The 17637-nt window shown below is 41.3% G+C and overlaps 1 protein-coding gene across 7 annotated transcripts in view; it reads left to right on the top strand.

Moving 5' to 3' along the window:
- Positions 1-17637, top strand: part of LOC132872736 (E3 ubiquitin-protein ligase rnf213-alpha-like) — a 281839-nt gene that overhangs the window by 177751 nt on the left and 86451 nt on the right. For all 7 annotated transcript variants that reach the window (XM_060907787.1, XM_060907788.1, XM_060907785.1 and 4 more), the window contains 4 exons: positions 2212-3730; positions 7360-7553; positions 12583-12738; positions 14017-17544. In XM_060907787.1, the coding sequence (XP_060763770.1) occupies positions 2212-3730; positions 7360-7553; positions 12583-12738; positions 14017-17544 (5397 nt within the window). The remainder of the gene's footprint in view (positions 1-2211; positions 3731-7359; positions 7554-12582; positions 12739-14016; positions 17545-17637) is intronic.

Here is a 17637-nt window from a genome sequence, read left to right as displayed (position 1 = left end):
AGGCGACCATGCTAACCACTACACCACCGTGCCGCCCACGGTTTTAGAACTAGACGTGGTTGCAGTATTCATCTGTCAAAAGCAGTAGACTACCACGTAAATCCATAGAGTTGACAAGTATGATAACATGCTCTGGACAGACAAATTAAAGGTAGAGTTATTTGGCCACAGTAAAAGTACATACAGTATGTGGTGCAGACCAAAAATGACTTTTCAGGAGAAGAACCCCATGGTGGTGAAAATGTTATGGTTTGAAGTTACTATGCTGCCTCAAGGGCTGGGAAGCTTGCATTTATTGATTCAACCACGAATTCTGAATCATATTAAAGAGAGCTTGAAGATAATATGAAGCCATCTGTTCAAAAGTTGAAGTTGAACCAGAGGTGGACCTTCCAGCAAGATAATGATCCTAAACACACTAACAAATCCACCAAGGAACGGCTCAAAAAGAAGAAATGGAGAGTTATGGAATAGTCGAGTCAAAGCCCAGATTTGAACCCCATTGAAATGTTGTGAGGAGATTTGAAAAGGGCAAGAAAACTCTCAAATATCTTGCAACTGAAGGAATTTTGCATGGAAGAGCAGCCAAAACTGTCAACAAGCTGGTGTCAGAGTGGTGGACAATTATACAAAATGCCTACAAGAAGTTATTTCTATTAAAAGGGACAGTATGAGCTTATGAAGCCAAGGGTGTACTTATTTTATCCACAGAAGAAATTGATTGATATTTTTGTTAAATAAATGATTGAGAGACCTAGATTTCCTTTTGTTGTTTTGTTCAAGTTTATGACCTTTATCTGTCAGCGCTGTGCCAAAAGGGTGAAATATTTGCTTATTTAAATATGTTGAGACAAGTCTACAATGTCCATGGGATGTACTACTTCTTTTTTCACATGAAAAAAATATATATATATATACACACACACACACACACACACTGATCAGTCATAACATTATGACCACCCGCCTAATATTGAGTAGGTCCCCTTTTGCCACCAAAACAGCTGTGACCCATCGAGGCCTGGACTCCACCAGACCTCTGAAGGTGTGCTGTGGGATCTGACACCAAGCCATCAGCAGATCCTTTAAGTCCTGTAAGTTGTGGGTGGGGCCTCCATGGATCAGACTTGTTTGTTCATCACATCCCATAGATGCTGATCAGATTTGAGATCTGAGGAATTTGGAGGCCGAGTCAACACCTTGAGCTCTTTGTCATGTTCCTGCAGTGTGTCAGGGAGCGTGATCCTGCTGAAAGAGTTCACTGCCATTAGGGAATACTGTTACTATGAGGGGGTGAACTTGGTCTGGAACAGTGTTTAGGTAGGTGGTACATGTCAAAGATCCACAAACATCCACATGAACACCAGGACCCAAGGTTCCTCAGCAGAACATTATCCAGAGCATCACACTGCCTCTGCCTGCTCACCTTCTTCCCACAGTGCATCCTGCTGCCACCTCTCCCCCAGGTAAATGACACACACCCACACCCAGCCGTCCACATGATGTAAAAGAAAACATGATTTGTCAGACCAGGTCACCTTCTTCCATTGCTCCATGGTCCAGTTCTGATGCTCACATGCCCATTGTAGGTGCTTTTGGTGGTGGACACAGGTCAGCATGGGTACCCTGACTGGTCTGCAGCTATGCAGCCCCATATGCAACAAACTGTGATGCACTGTGTGTTCCGACAGCTTTCTGCTGGAATCAGCATGAACTTTTTCAGCAATTTGAGCTACAGTAGCTCTTCTATTGGATTGGACAACATGGTCCAGCCCTTGCTCCCCATGTTGGTCGATGAGCCTTTGACCACCCATGACCTTTTCGCCGGTTCACCGGTTTTCCTTTGGATCCTTGGACCGCTTGTGGTCGGTACTAACCACTGTATACTCCACAAGATGTGCCATTTTGGAGATGCTTAGACCCAGTCATCTAGCCATCACAATTTAGCCCTTGTCAAAGTTGCTCAGATCCTTACACTCGCCTGTTTTTCCTGCTTCCAACACATCAACTTCAAGGACAAAATGTTTACTTGGTGCCTAAAATATCCCACCCACTGCCAAGTGCCACTGTAATGAGATAATTATTGTTATCCACTTCAACCATCAGTGGTCATAATGTTATGGCTGATGTGTGTGTGTGTGTGTGTGTGTGTGTTTTGTCATGTACTGTGTGTATATACAGTATATATAATGTTTATTATGTTTTTTTCAGGTGTTGGAGCAGATAATAAATGTAGGAAAGTGCTTCTTCGAGCTCCGTGACGCTGGACATATTCTGTTTCAAGACTGGGAGATGACAGCCTACTGCCAACAAACACATGATATTAAAATTTGGGTGAAATTTGGTATTACAAATGTAGAGATCAAAGGTTACAGACCCTTGCTTGAGGAGTTGAAAGGACTGTGTGAAAGCATGAGAGGCTGTCTCTCTGAATGGTTAAAGTACACAGAGCAGAAAAGGAACATGTACTATTACTTAAATTACTTTACAGCAAAACAGCTGGTGTATCTGTGTCGCTCTGTGGCTGAATTTCGGAATGAGTGGAAGGACATTAGCACTGATCTTCTTAACATGTTATCCATCATGAAGGACAACATTAAAGAAAGTGATGTGCAAAACGCACTTACCAAAGCACTTGAAACCCCAGTTGAAAGTGGTGGATCACAAGCATCGCTCGAGCTCAAGAAGTTCCTCAATCATTATCCAGACACAATAGAATATTTTCTTGATACAGGAATTACAGAGGAAGAGATCAAAGCAGCAATAATGTTTTGTGAAGATGATCAAGAAGCAGAAGGTTTTAGAGATTCAGAGACTATAGAAGAGTACCAAAATACTGTGATGCAATGCATTGATGATCATCAAAATGATGAAGAATGGGCCCAGGAATGGTGTGAGAAATATGAGACAAGACGGGAAAATGTCCTTAAAAATCAAATGAAATTCAAAGGTGGACTCACAACAGAAGAAGTGTCTTTTTCAATGACAGAGGAGCAGATTGCAGCAGCATTTCATAACTTGGAAAATTCTGATGAGAAGATTGTAATGCTTTGGAAAACGTACCACAACAAACTATCAGGACTTGTATCAGACAAGTTTGTAGACTTGGATGTTCTTGGGGAAACCATGAACCAGCTTGCCAAATCTGCAGAAGTGACCGTGAAACGAAAACTGCCAATCATTTTGGAACAGGGCAAACCCAACCTGATTTCCTGTAAAGATGTTGAAATGCTTTCACTTTGCTTATCTCTGTACAGTGATGCAGAGCAACCACTGCCAACCTATGATGAAATACTGGTCTGTTCCTCTGAGACAACTGCAGAAGAGGTGGAACTGATTATCAGGAGAGCTGTACAGCCTGGCAGCCCACAGGAAAAGATCTACTGCTTATTAAATGCAGACAAACTGAATCATGATGTGTCCAGAAAATTTGAGTCCATTTTCTACAAAAAAACACAGGAGGCACATGTCCAAGGAGGCATGTATAAGAGCGATTACCAGTTAATTATTTTCTGTGACTCAAAGGCCCATCACAGTTATGTTGCCACTGCTTTTGACATGTTTAAGAGGACAGTCTCTGAGAACCCAAATCAAAATAAGGAAATTAAACAATACCTCCTACACAAGCACCAGACAGCCTCAGAAGTTGAAACTGGATTTACAAAATTGAACCGTCCTGATCAATTTAAGCTGAAAACAAAACTCATTTGCTCAGAACATGCTGGCATGGGTAAGAACTCTTCTCGACTTGGCCTAAACAACCCAAACTCATTTAATTATTTGGATTTATTTAGCCAGATATTAAAATGATCAAAATGTACTTTGTGAGCCATTAATTAATTGTTCAGTATGTGAAAAATCTGAGAGAACACAAATAAAATACAACCCCAAACCAGAAAAAGTTGGGACAGTATCCTGAAATTGAAAATTAAAAGTTAAAATAAATAAAATAAAATAAGTTAATTAAAATTTAAAACAATGATTTAAATAATCCATCCATCCATTATCCATAAGCGCTTATCCTGTACAGGGTCGCAGGCGAGCTGGATCCTATCCCAGCTGACTATGGGTGAGAGGCGGGGTACACCCTGGACAAGTCGCCAGATCATCACAGGGCTGACACACAGAGACACGCAACCATTCACACTCACACCTATGGTCAATTTAGAGTCACCAATTATCCTAACCTGCATGTCTTTGGACTGTGGGGGAAACCGGAGCACCCGGAGGAAACCCACACAGACACGAGGAGAACATGCAAACTCCACACAGAAAGGCCCCCATCGGCCACTGGGCTTGAACCCAGAACCTTCTTGCTGTGAGGCGACAGTGCTAACCACTACACCACCGTGCCACCCTGATTTAAATAATTTTTGACCTGTATTGCACTCAAAATGATACGAGAGCACATTATTTGATGTTTTACTTCATGAATTTTCTTTTTCAAAATAAACACTTATTACAATTTTGATTCTTGTAACACATTTAAAAAAAATTGGGACGGTAATGCATTTACTAACTTGTAATGTTGCCATTCCTTCTCACAACACTTTGTGACAATGTAACAGCAGTACGTACCCTCAAACAAGCGAGCGCCCCCACCGTGATGCTCCAGTGGTGCTGAACGGACAGTGCCCACCACCTTGCCATGCTCTGCCATGGCATTTCAGCACCACCATTTTTATGGACCAACAGTGCGCACATGGCCAGAGGGCAGGCCATTCGCCCTTTTCACATATCCCACAATCCACTGTGCAGTTGGGAACTTCCTGTGGCCATGCCCAGGCTGTTGATCATGGTACAAAAACCAATATTGGGCTATATAATCAGTTTCAATGTTCAAATATTGGATGCAAGTTTAAATGTGATGTTATTAGATTGCTCTTATATGTCTAATTACTGGTTCCATGGTATTTTTTGTCAGCACAGAAGCTTTTAATCAGTCATCCTTATATTATCGCCCATACAGCCCTTTTACTTTCATTCTAAGCACGGTTTACATGAAATACACATTCCAACTCCTCAGCACTATAACTCTGGACAACAACATTAATGGTGTACATTTACATTGATGACAAATTGTAAATCTGCAGTCATTTAGCACAGTATTAAAAATCTTGACAAAATCCATGAGACCATGGAATCCTGTAATAATATTTGAACATCCGATATTTGAACATCAAAACTGATTATATAGCCCAATATTGGCTTTTGTACCGTTATCAGCAGCCTGGGTGTGGCCACCAGAAGTTCCCAACTGCACAGTGGACTGTGGGATATGTGGGTGAATACTGAGTCTGCTCAGATGGAGCATATTAATGAGTTACCATCCACGAGCAGTATAAGAAGGCAATGCTGCAGTCCACAAGCAAATAAGCTCACTCTTGCCATACAGACTGCCTTAATGCCTGATTCCTATGCTTCCAGACAGTGGGAATGAGAGTTTCCTACACGCTGTGGCCAGCGGCTCCCCCAGATGTCCCAGAGATGCTCCAGCAAGCAAGAGACAGCCACTCAGCCTGAACTTCACATCCTAGGGTCCCGTCCTAGCACTGAGAGCCCACACACATTCACTGAATTCTCACTTTTAAAAAAAGAAATAAAGAGCATTTTTTCTGCACTGTACCACTGCCTCCCAGGGCTTTTTTCAGCACCATCCTGTGAGAGCTTACAACTTAAAAGATGTTTAAGGAGTGAAGACTCCAAGCGATGAAGTGTTTTTGTCCCGTTCTTCCTGTAAATGGGTCTTAAGGTGTGTAACAGTACAGGGTCATCTCTGCCATATTTTTCATTTCTAAATTCTCCACACATTCTCTATTGGAGAGAGAGGGGACACGCTCTCTTATTCCACAGCTACGCCTTTGTATTGTGTGCAGAATGTGGTAATAAGTTATCTTTGCCAAGGGCACTGACCCAACCACATACCATGACAATCCCTGGATTTTGGACTTGTTCCCGTAACAGTCTGGATGGTCCTTTTCCTCTTCAGAGCACACGGTGTCCATTTCTTCTTCCAAAAAAGACCTGTAATGCTGATTCGTTTCAATGCAGTACCCGTTCCCACTGTGTGATGGTCCATCCCAGACGCCTCAGAGCCCAGAGAAGTCGACGGCACTTCTGGACACAGTTAACATAAGGCTTCCTTTCTGCACAGTAAAGTTTTAACTGGTGTTTGTGGATGTAACTCCGTACTGTAGCTTGATGAAGGTTTTCCAGAGTAATCCCGAGCCCATGTGGTTCTATCAGCCGTAGATGAATGATGGTTCTTGACACTGTCTGAGGGATTGGAGATCACAGGGGTTCAGATTAGGCTTGAACCCTTTACACACTGAAATTCCTCCAGATTGCTTGAATGGTTTAATGATATTATGCACCATAGAGGGTGAAATATCCAAATCCCTTCCTATTGGTCTTTGAGGAACATTTTTTTTAATATTTCAATAATTTTTTTCACACATTTGTAGACAGACTGGAGCTCCTTGGCCCATCTTTACTCCTCAAAGACTCAGCCTTTCCTCGAGAATGATTTTGTCCCAGTTCATGATTACAATTACCTGTTTCACGTCACATCATTATTTAATTATTATTTAATTAATTATTTAATTGGGCGGCACGGTGGTGTAGTGGTTAGCGCTGTCGCCTCACAGCAAGAAGGTCCTGGGTTCGAGCCCCGGGGCCGGCGAGGGCCTTTCTGTGTGGAGTTTGCATGTTCTCCCCGTGTCCGCGTGGGTTTCCTCCGGGTGCTCCGGTTTCCCCCACAGTCCAAAGACATGCAGGTTAGGTTAACTGGTGACTCTAAATTGACCGTAGGTGTGAATGTGAGTGTGAATGGTTGTCTGTGTCTATGTGTCAGCCCTGTGATGACCTGGCGACTTGTCCAGGGTGAACCCCGCCTTTCACCCGTAGTCAGCTGGGATAGGCTCCAGCTTGCCTGCGACCCTGTAGAAGGATAATGAGATGAGATGAGATAATTATTTAATTGTTGCACCTCATTATTCACCTTAAATTTCCCCGTCCCAGCTTTTTTTAGAATGAGTTGCAGGTTTGAAATGCAGGAATGAATGGATATTAACGAATGAAATGAAGTTGACCAACAAAACATGAAATATCTTGGGTTCATTCTGTCTGTAATGAAATACACGTTAAAGTACATTTACAAATTACTGCTTTCTTTTTCTGATTTGGAGTTGTGTAATTTATAAAGTTAATAGCACTTTACAGGCCATTTTCAGTGATGATAATGATGATGATGGTGTGTGTGTGTGTGTGTGTGTTAGAAAAAATCTGTATGTTCAGGACCTTTGCCTTTCTTACTTGTTTTACCTTTTTGTTTACTTTTCATTTATTGTTCTACAACAGGAAAATCCCTGTATGTGAAAAATCTTGTCAAAGTGTCTGAAGAAAACCTGAAAAGTGCTGGATTTACTCATAAAACAATACGGATAAGCCAGTCATGGCTGAGGACTGAGGACATTGTCTCTCAGCTGCGGCAGTATGAGGACAAACCCATGGAGAAAGTCCCAAGAATCTTTCACTTTGACATTCCTCCTGTGGTTAGTATTTTTATTAATTATATGTTGACAAAGTAGACTACATGTAACCATCATACTCTTATTTTAAACAGAATAGGATGCATTTAAATACAGTGGTGCTTGAAAGTTTGTGAACCCTTTAGAATTTTCTATACTTCTGTATAAATATGACCTAAAACATCATCAGATTTTCACACAAGTCCTAAAAGTAGATAAAGAGAACCCAGTTAAACAAATGAGACAAAAATATTATACTTGTTCATTTATTTATTGAGGAAAATGATCCAATATTACATATCTGTGAGTGGCAAAAGTATGTGAACCTTTGCTTTCAGTATCTGGTGTGACCCCCTTGTGCAGCAATAACTGCAACTAAACGTTTGCGGTAACTGTTGATCAGTCCTGCACACCGGCTTGGAGGAATTTTAGCCCGTTCCTCTGTACAGAACAGCTTCAACTCTGGGATGTTGGTGGGTTTCCTCACATGAACTGCTCGCTTCAGGTCTTTCCACAACATTTCCATTGGATTAAGGTCAGGACTTTGACTTGGCCATTCCAAAACATTCACTTTATTCTTCTTTAACCATTCTTTGGTAGAACGACTTGTGTGCTTAGGGTCGTTGTCTTGCTGCATGACCCACCTTCTCTTGAGATTCAGTTCATGGACAGATGGCCTGACGTTTTCCTTTAGAATTCACTGGTATAATTCAGAATTCATTGTTCCATCAATGATGGCAAGCCGTCCTGGCCCAGATGCAGCAAAACAGGCCCAAACCATGATGCTACCACCACCATGTTTCACAGATGGGATGAGGTTCTTATGCTGGAATGCAGTGTTTTTCTTTCTCCAAACATAATGCTTCTCATTTAAACCAAAAAGTTCTATTTTGGTCTCATCTGTCCACAAAACATTTTTCCAACAGCCTTCTGGCTTGTCCACATGATCTTTAGCAAACTGCAGATGAGCAGCAATGTTCTTTTTGGAAAGCAGTGGCTTTCTCCTTGCAATCCTGCCATGCACACCATTGTTGTTCAGTGTTTTCCTGATGGTGGACTCATGAACTTTAACATTAGCCAATGTGACAGAGGCCTTCAGTTGCTTAGAAGTTACTCTGGGGTCCTTTGTGACCTCACCGACTATTACACGCCTTGCTCTTGGAGTGATCTTTGTTGGTCGATCACTCCTGGGGAGGGTAACAATGGTCTTGAATTTCCTCCATTTGTACACAATCTGTCTGACTGTGGATTGGTGGAGTCCAAACTCTTTAGAGATGGTTTTGTAACCTTTTCCAGCCTGATGAGCATCAACAACGCTTTTTCTGAGGTCCTCAGAAATCTCCTTTGTTCGTGCCATGATACACTTCTACAAACGTGTTGTGAAGATCAGACTTTGGCCAAGTTTACATTAGACCGTATCTGTCTCGTTTTCTTCGCGGATGCACTGTCCGTTTACATTAAAACGCCTGGAAACGCCGGGAAACGGGAATCCGCCAGGGTCCACGTATTCAATCTAGATCGTGCCTGGTCCGGTGCTGTGTAAACATTGAGAATACGTGGATACGCTGTGCTGAGCTCTAGCTGGCGTCGTCATTGGACAACGTCACTGTGACATCCACCTTCCTGATTCGCTGGCGTTGGTCATGTGACGCGACTGCTGAAAAACGGCGCGGACTTCCGCCTTGTATCACCTTTCATTAAAGAGTATAAAAGTAGGAAAATACTGCAAATACTGATGCAAATACTGCCCATTGTGTAGTTATGATTGTCTTTAGGCTTGCCATCCTTCCACTTGCAAGTGGTAAATGATATGCGCTGGGATCACACACACAGCGGCTCAGTCCCGAATCACTGCTTGTGCACTTCACTCGCGCGCTGTGTGAGCTGCGCAGGGCCGGAGTGCGCACCCTCCAGAGGGCACTCGCTGTTCAGGGCGGAGTGATTTGGAGCGCAGGATGCCTGCGGAGCCGAGCGTATCCGTGTATTGGTGTTGCTGTGTGCACGCGAATCGTGTATTGGTGTTGCTGTGTGCACACTAATCGTTTTAAAAACGTTAATCTGATGATCCGCTGATACGGTCTAATGTAAACCCCACCTTTGATAGATCCCTGTTCTTTAAATAAAACAGGGTGCCCACTCACACCTGATTGTCATCCCACTGATTGAAAACACCTGACTCTAATTTCACCTTCAAATTAACTGCTAATCCTAGAGGTTCACATACTTTTACCACTCACAGATATGTAATATTGGATCATTTTCCTCAATAAATAAATGACCAAGTATAATATTTTTGTCCCATTTGTTTAAATGGGTTCTCTTCATCTGCTTTTAGGACTTACACTACCGTTCAAAAGTTTGGGGTCACTTTGAAATTTCTTTATTTTTGAAAGAAAAGCACTGTTCTTTTCAATGAAGATGACTTTAAACTAATCAGAAATCCACTCTATACATTGCTAATGTGGTAAATGACTATTCTAGCTGCAAATGTCTGGTTTTTGGTGCAATATCTACATAGGTGTATAGAGGCCCATTTCCAGCAACTCTCACTCCAGTGTTCTAATGGTACAATGTGTTTGCTCATTGCCTCAGAAGGCTAATGGATGATTAGAAAACCCTTGTACAATCATGTTAGCACAGCTGAAAACAGTTGAGCTCTTTAGAGAAGCTATAAAACTGACCTTCCTTTGAGCAGATTGAGTTTCTGGAGCATCACATTTGTGGGGTCGATTAAATGCTCAAAATGGCCAGAAAAATGTCTTGACTAGATTTTCTATTCATTTTACAACTTATGGTGGTAAATAAAAGTGTGACTTTTCATGGAAAACACAAAATTGTCTGGGTGACCCCAAACTTTTGAACAGTAGTGTATGTGAAAATCTGATGATGTTTTAGATCATATTTATGCAGAAATATAGAAAATTCTAAAGGGTTCATAAACTTTCAAGCACCACTGTATATGCTTACATGGATTACAATTAAATATTGGTTAATAGTCTTTTGGTTTTATGTTTACCAAGTGTGCCTGTAAAGTGCCTAAAAGCTGTCACTGTGACTCGGATAATGTGAGCTGCAAATAAATTTTATAGCAGATATAATCTGCTTTAAAATTATAGCAGATATATTAGTTAAAGTCCTTCCCGCGCCATGTGGCGCATCGGGCGGCGCCGATCTCCGTTTCCACAGCCCTCGGCCTCTCGCCTATTACATAGCTAGGGTTACAGTGGGGGGCTAGTCCTCTGGTAACCACGAGAGTTTAACTCCCCACTTGCATCTGTATTGCAGCGTGCCTTGCCAGATGGCAGTAGGTACCATTTTTATGATGGTCTTTGGTATGACCCGACCGTGAATAGAACTCTTGATCGAGAGGCTGACATGCTACCACTAGGCCACTAGCCAGTCTAATATATAATATAGTGCCTAAAATCTGAGCTCCTGATGAGTTTATGAGCAAAATATTTGCAAGGGCACAAAATCCCCCTAAATAGAATAAAACATTGCATAAATCACTGCATTGTCTTGTGACAGTGAGACCAATAATGAGATAATGTATATTTACAATCTAATATCAAACTTGATGTCAAACAGTCATCTGGTTTCATCTGTCATGTCCATGCATTTTGGAGCTCGGAGTATGCAGCCAAAGATTGCAAAGTGCATGCATCGCCATTATTTCTAATCCCCATGCACCTGTTCCTGATTAGAGCTCAATCACAGCGCAGACACAGATATCAGGACTCTCAGTAACACACAGACTTTGCAAAAGCCTTGTATTTTGTGTCTCTTTTTTCTGGTTTTGACCCTGTTTGTGTTTTTGGACTGTGAGTATTGTATCCCTCTGATATCCTGTCTGTGCCTTACTCCCTCACTGCCTGGTTTTTTACTCGGCCTTTGTCTTCGTTTTGGATCTGTTTGCAAGCGTGTTTTCAATAAAACTTCTCCTGCGATTACATCCTTCTATCGCCCTTACACAACACAAACTGTCACCTGTCCAACAAGCGAGTGGACTAATAAACCTATTTTAACTCATTTTATATGAAACTATCATAAATATTTTCCATAAACTGTGTCAGCAAATGATCCCACATTTATTTAAAAAAAAAGGCAAATTTAAAATAAGCGCTGGATAAAAATCCATCTATCTTATGGAAATAAAGATACAGATTTCATTGTCCAGTGGTCAAGTGAGATATGGTGCCTTGAACTTATGATTGGGTTTCCTATGCTGGGACACGTTCAGCGTATGTATGTACAGATGGATGTTGCACAGTCAAAAACCATCGAAAATCAGGTCGATACATTACAATATTCTCTTAAGTATGGAGCTCTGCTAATGTATGAAACCAATATAGGTGATGAAAATTTAGAGGGTCATACCGTATTTCTTCAAAGACTATATCCAGAAAGCACCCTAGGGTCAAAAAATAAAAGCAACCAAACTCCAGGGAAAGAGAGCAACAGAGAGAGGACTGGAAAACAAAACCAAATTCAAAACACCAGATGTAATCAAATTTGAGAGACAGGCGAGTTCAGATGATGAACAAACAGGATACCAGAGGTCAAGACAAAATCAATCCAGGTAAACAAAGCAGAATCCAAAAAACATAAACAGCAGTCAGAATAAAGGCTTGGTACAGCAGTTGTGAAAACAAAGTTGAGTGGATACTTTGCAGTGAGTGTGTGTCGAGTGTGCTTACCGTATGTAGGTGAGGTGGTGATTGTGTCCATGTGTGTGTGATCAGTAATCTGGTGACTGTGAGCATGACATTGAACGTGGTTTGTGGGTGTTGTAGTCAAAGGAGTCCCTGTTTGTAGTTCACGGCGCATTCTGGGATATGGAGTTTGATGCCAATTCTGATGTAAACATGACAGCTAGGAGTTTATGTCCTGAGTTGTTGTGACATTCTATATGCTGCTTTGCAGTGATACTCTACTAAAGGCTCAGAGTGATTCTCCATAACTAGCATGATGTAAACAAAACTCTATCATAGTGTATATCATACACTGACTATCACACTGTTCCAGCACTAATTTGTATAAATTATTTGTTCAGGTGACAAAAGGATTGTACACATTTCTGCTACACCTGTTTGTACTGAGATGTTTCCAGAGTCCTGATGGTATCATATGGAGATGCAATGACTCCCACATTTACTTGGTGGAATATACAAAAAGAAAGCACAGAGAATGTGACCGGCACAGCTCAGAGGTATTTAATTATTTTGTTCATATAAAATGGTAGCTATGTTGTGAATTGAAATTCCAGAAATTACTGGTTTCATAATAAAACTGGATTCTGCTTTATCATTATTTTTTATTTTATGAGACACACACACACACACACACACACACATACCAGTGCATGCACCAGCTTACCTTAATCCACTAGAAACTTTGCTTCTCTAGCAAGAGTTTTTAAACATCAGCTATATTTCTTTGTTCTGTCATTTACACACCTCCACTCCTTGGCTTTTAGCTTGGTTTGAGCAGAATACAATGTGAAATAATGAATACGTGTAGTATTCACATGATCCCCCCCCCCCCCCCCCCCCCCCGATTTTCTCCCTAATTTAGTCCCAAGCATCCCTCCCTAATTCCCACCCACCTGACTGGTCTCCCCATCACATAATAGCTACTGACCAGGGAGGGCAAAAGGCTATCACCTGCTTCATCCTATGTGACCCCAGCTAACTGTGTATTTTGGAACTGCTGGTCATGTAGTGTCAGGAGTGTCGTAACACACTCAGAGGAACACACATCAAGTCAAGTTTATTTGTATAGTGCTTTAAACAATAAACATTGTCGCAAAGCAGCTTTACAGAATTTGAACGACTTAAAATATGAGCTAATTTTATCCCTAATCTATCCCCAATGAGCACGCCTGTGGTGACGGTGGCAAGGAAAAACTCCCTCAGACGACATGAGGAAGAAACCTCGAGAGAACCAGACTCAAAAGGGAACCCATCCTCACTTGGGCAACAACAGACAACATGACCATAACATTAACAGTCCTAACATAAAGTCAGCTTCGTTGATGCTATAAACCCCCCACTGATGGAAACCCAAGCGCAAAACCGTTCACGACAACCGCAGCCCCAAAGTCAGCAAGTCAACTGCAGTCCCCAGCCACAAAAGCACCACTGCAAGAACATGAGTTCACAAACACCCATGATTGGCTGTAATTAACGAGAGAGAGAGAGAATGTTATCCTCTGTCCCTGAGGGCACTCCCAATTTTGTTCTCTTTAGCTCCTGGCCATGGATGGCTATGGCATCATCAGGATTTGAACTTGCAGTCTGTGGATGATAGGGTGAATGCTTTTCTGTTGCACCACTCAGGAGCAAAAAAAAGCAATAATTGACTTGGGTGGGGCTAAAATCAGATGTATTAAAGTTGTATCACATTTCTGACCTGGTTTTATATGATATGGTTAGCTTCTCAATGTTTCATGAAAATTTTATAATTTGTATCTATTTTTTACTCTCAGATATCATCTCAAGTAGAAGATGCATTTTTAGAAATGTTGCCAAGTGTTAAGTGTCTTTCACCTGAGGACACCCTGATACATCTAAAGGAGAAGGAATCATACGATAAAAACTACCAGCTAATGGATGATTCAGAGTTTCGCAGTGAAGCCTTTCAGCGCACTTACCAGTACTTTAAAGCCTACAGACAAAAACAAGATCAACTTGAGAGCTTCTCTTTCAAGCCCGAATCTGTTGCAGATTCACCAAAGGAATGGCTGGAGTGTATTTTGCAGTTCTTTGACATTAAAAACCCATCTTGGGGAGAATTGAGGAATTTCACACACTTTCTAAACAGCCAGTTGAAGAAATGTGAAAAATCAATTTTTTGTAGCGCTGCCTTAAAAGAAGACCTGACAGGCTTTAAAAAATTTGTTGTGAAATTCATGATGACAATGTCCAAGGATTTTTCCATGAGATCCCTAAAGACATCAGATGACAGTGACGAGAAATCAGATGAAGCAGCAGCAGAAAACACAACTCTCCGAGAATTTCAGCTCCGAAGACGATGGGAACAACAGGCACATCCCTACATTTTATTCAATGCAGATAATGAGTCTATGACATTTTTAGGATTCCACATTCACAATTTAAATGCAGTTGATTCTCGGACTAAGATGGTAGTGGAAAAGAACATTATCGATAAGAGACTTTTTGACCAATTAAAGGCTCAGAAAGTGCCATTTAACATTGACTTTGAACAAATGTCTCGTGATGAGCAGCTTAATATTATCGGCAGAGTGCTTGGAGTGAATATTGTGAAGGATCCAGATGATACATATCAGCTGACATTAGATAATGTGATGAAAATCCTTGCGATTCACCTTCGATTTGAGTCGGACATTCCTGTAATCATCATGGGAGAAACAGGATGTGGAAAGACCCGATTGGTCCAGTTTATGTGTGACCTGCTGAGATCAGGGAAGCAGACACAAAACCTGATTGTGGTGCGGGTGCATGGAGGCACATCATCAGAGGTCATTTACAAGAAAGTGAGAGAGGCAATTGATATTTCAAAAAAGAATGAAGTCCATCATTTGGATACTGTGCTGTTTTTTGATGAAGCTAATACAACAGAGGCTGTTAATGCAATCAAGGAGGTGATCTGTGACAAGTCTGTCAATGGAGAACAGATCAACGCACCTTCCCTTAAGATCATTGCAGCATGTAATCCCTACAGGAAGCACTCAAAGGAGGCCATAGATCAACTGGAACGAGCTGGATTGGGATACAGAGTCAGAAGTGAGAATACGGAGGAGAAACTTGGGCAGATACCAATGAGGCAGCTGGTCTACAGAGTTCAGCCATTACCACCAAGTCTTACTCCTCTGGTGTGGGACTTTGGAAAGTTAAATGAGCATACACAGGAGCTCTATATCACACAGATGGTCAAGACATTCTTTCACAAAGAAAAACTTCCCAATGCTAAGGAACATCAGCTGTTATTTACAAAGGTGATCTCTGCCTCTCAGAAGCATATGGCAGAATTAACTGATGAATGCCGGATGGTCAGCCTCAGAGACATAGAACGATGCATGAAAACAGTCATGTGGTTTTATCAACAAAAGAAAGAATTATTTCAGGAAATTGATAAAAAAAGAAAGAAAAAAGGAAGCATTGATGATCTGGTTCGGTCTCTTATTCTTGCAGTTGGAGTCTGCTACTTGGCATCACTGGAGAATCGGAAGAAATACTTAGCACAAGTTTCAAAAGCTTTCTCTATGTCCTGCAGTGACATTGAGAAAGAGATTGAGCTTTGCAAAAAAGTATTCATCTCAAATGTTGACTGCCCAGCTTCAGTGGCAAAGAATGAAGCTCTAAAGGAAAATGTATTCATGATGGTTGTATGTATGAACTTAAGAATCCCATTGTTCCTGGTTGGAAAACCTGGAAGTTCAAAATCTTTGTCCAAGACAATTGCTGCTCATGCAATGCAGGGTAAGGCTTCCCCAAAGAATCTTTTTAAGGGATACAAGCAGGCACAGCTGGCCTCATTCCAGTGCAGCCCACACTCATCTCCTGATGGGATCATCTCAATATTCAGGCAATGTGCACAGTTCCAGAAAGACAAAAATTTGAATGAATATGTTGCTGTTGTGGTCCTTGATGAAATTGGATTAGCCGAAGACTCCCCAAAAATGCCACTGAAAACATTACACCCACTACTGGAGTACGGATGTGTTGATGATGAAAGTCCTGAGGAGTTCAAGAAAGTTGGATTTATTGGAATTTCCAACTGGTCATTGGATCCAGCAAAGATGAACCGTGGCATTTTGGTTCTGAGAACATCTCCTGTCACAGAGGAGCTGAAAAACACAGCTCGTGAAATTTGTTCAAATGTTGAGGAACCGATCAAGACAGAGATTAATACTTTGATTCCCAAGCTTACTGACTTCTACTTAAGAGTGCTTAAAGAACAGAAAAGTGAATTCTTTGGACTCAGGGACTTTTATAGTCTTGTAAAGTTGATTATGTCCTATGCCAGAGAAGCAAATGACAGGCCATCAGATGAAGATCTAACTAGAGCTGTGCGAAGGAATTTTGATGGTTTGGATTCTCTAAATGTTCTGGAAATATTCTGTGATATTTATAAACAGAAAACAAAGGACTGTGATATTGTCTCACTGCTCAGAGAAAACCTGGACAGAGGGACTTCAGGGTTTACTTCTAGATACCTTCTACTGCCAACAATCAATCACACTGCTCTTCAAATTTTGAAATCCCAGAATATCATTGATGACAGCAACACTGAAATCATCTTTGGATCAGGATTCCCACATGATGAAGAATATTCTCAGGTTTGCCGTACCGTAAACAGAGTAAAGACGTGCATGGAGACAGGAAGATCAGTTGTCCTGCTCAATATTCAGAGCCTTTATGAGAGTCTCTATGATGCTCTGAATCAATGCTATGTAAAACTAGGTGGGAGTTACTATGTTGACCTCGGGCTAGGATCTCATAGAGTTAAATGCAGAGTCAAAGAAGAATTTCGACTGATTGTCATTGAAGAGAAAAGCACAGTGTATGAGCAGTTCCCTACACCGCTGCTAAATCGACTGGAAAAACACTGCTTGGAGATTAGAAATATTCTTCCATGCCATGCTCAACAGATGCAGACTGAATTGGAAGATTGGCTAGACTTATTCGTGACACAGGATTCAACTGAAAGTGACCAGCTCATCACCACCAAGAAAAAACACGACACTATAGTTGGCTACACAGAAGATACATGTGCTTCTGTACTTCTCCAGTGCTGTCCACAAATCATGGACTATGAACTGGATCATGATGAGAGAAAGGAAGTTCTTGAAATGGCCCAGGAAATGCTTCTTCAGTGTGCAACTCCAGATTCAGTTTTGAGAGCAACAGAATACACGAAGGAAAATTCTGAGAAGTTGCTAGAGGTGTATTTTGAAAAGCAACCACATGGCAACCTAACAGAGGCTTTAAAAAAATACACAGAGGCTAAAACTGATGGAATTTGTCTTGAGGTACACTTTACATGTACATTTGTCACCACATGTTTTACTTTATATATTATATAATAATCCATTTTAAGTGTTTATTATTATTATTATTTAAAA

Source organism: Neoarius graeffei, chromosome 24 (assembly GCF_027579695.1).
Source record: "Neoarius graeffei isolate fNeoGra1 chromosome 24, fNeoGra1.pri, whole genome shotgun sequence".
In the NCBI taxonomy this organism is placed as follows: Eukaryota; Metazoa; Chordata; class Actinopteri; order Siluriformes; family Ariidae; genus Neoarius; species Neoarius graeffei.
The sequence above is the reverse complement of the archived record's forward strand: the minus strand, read 5'-3'. Positions and strand labels throughout refer to the sequence as shown.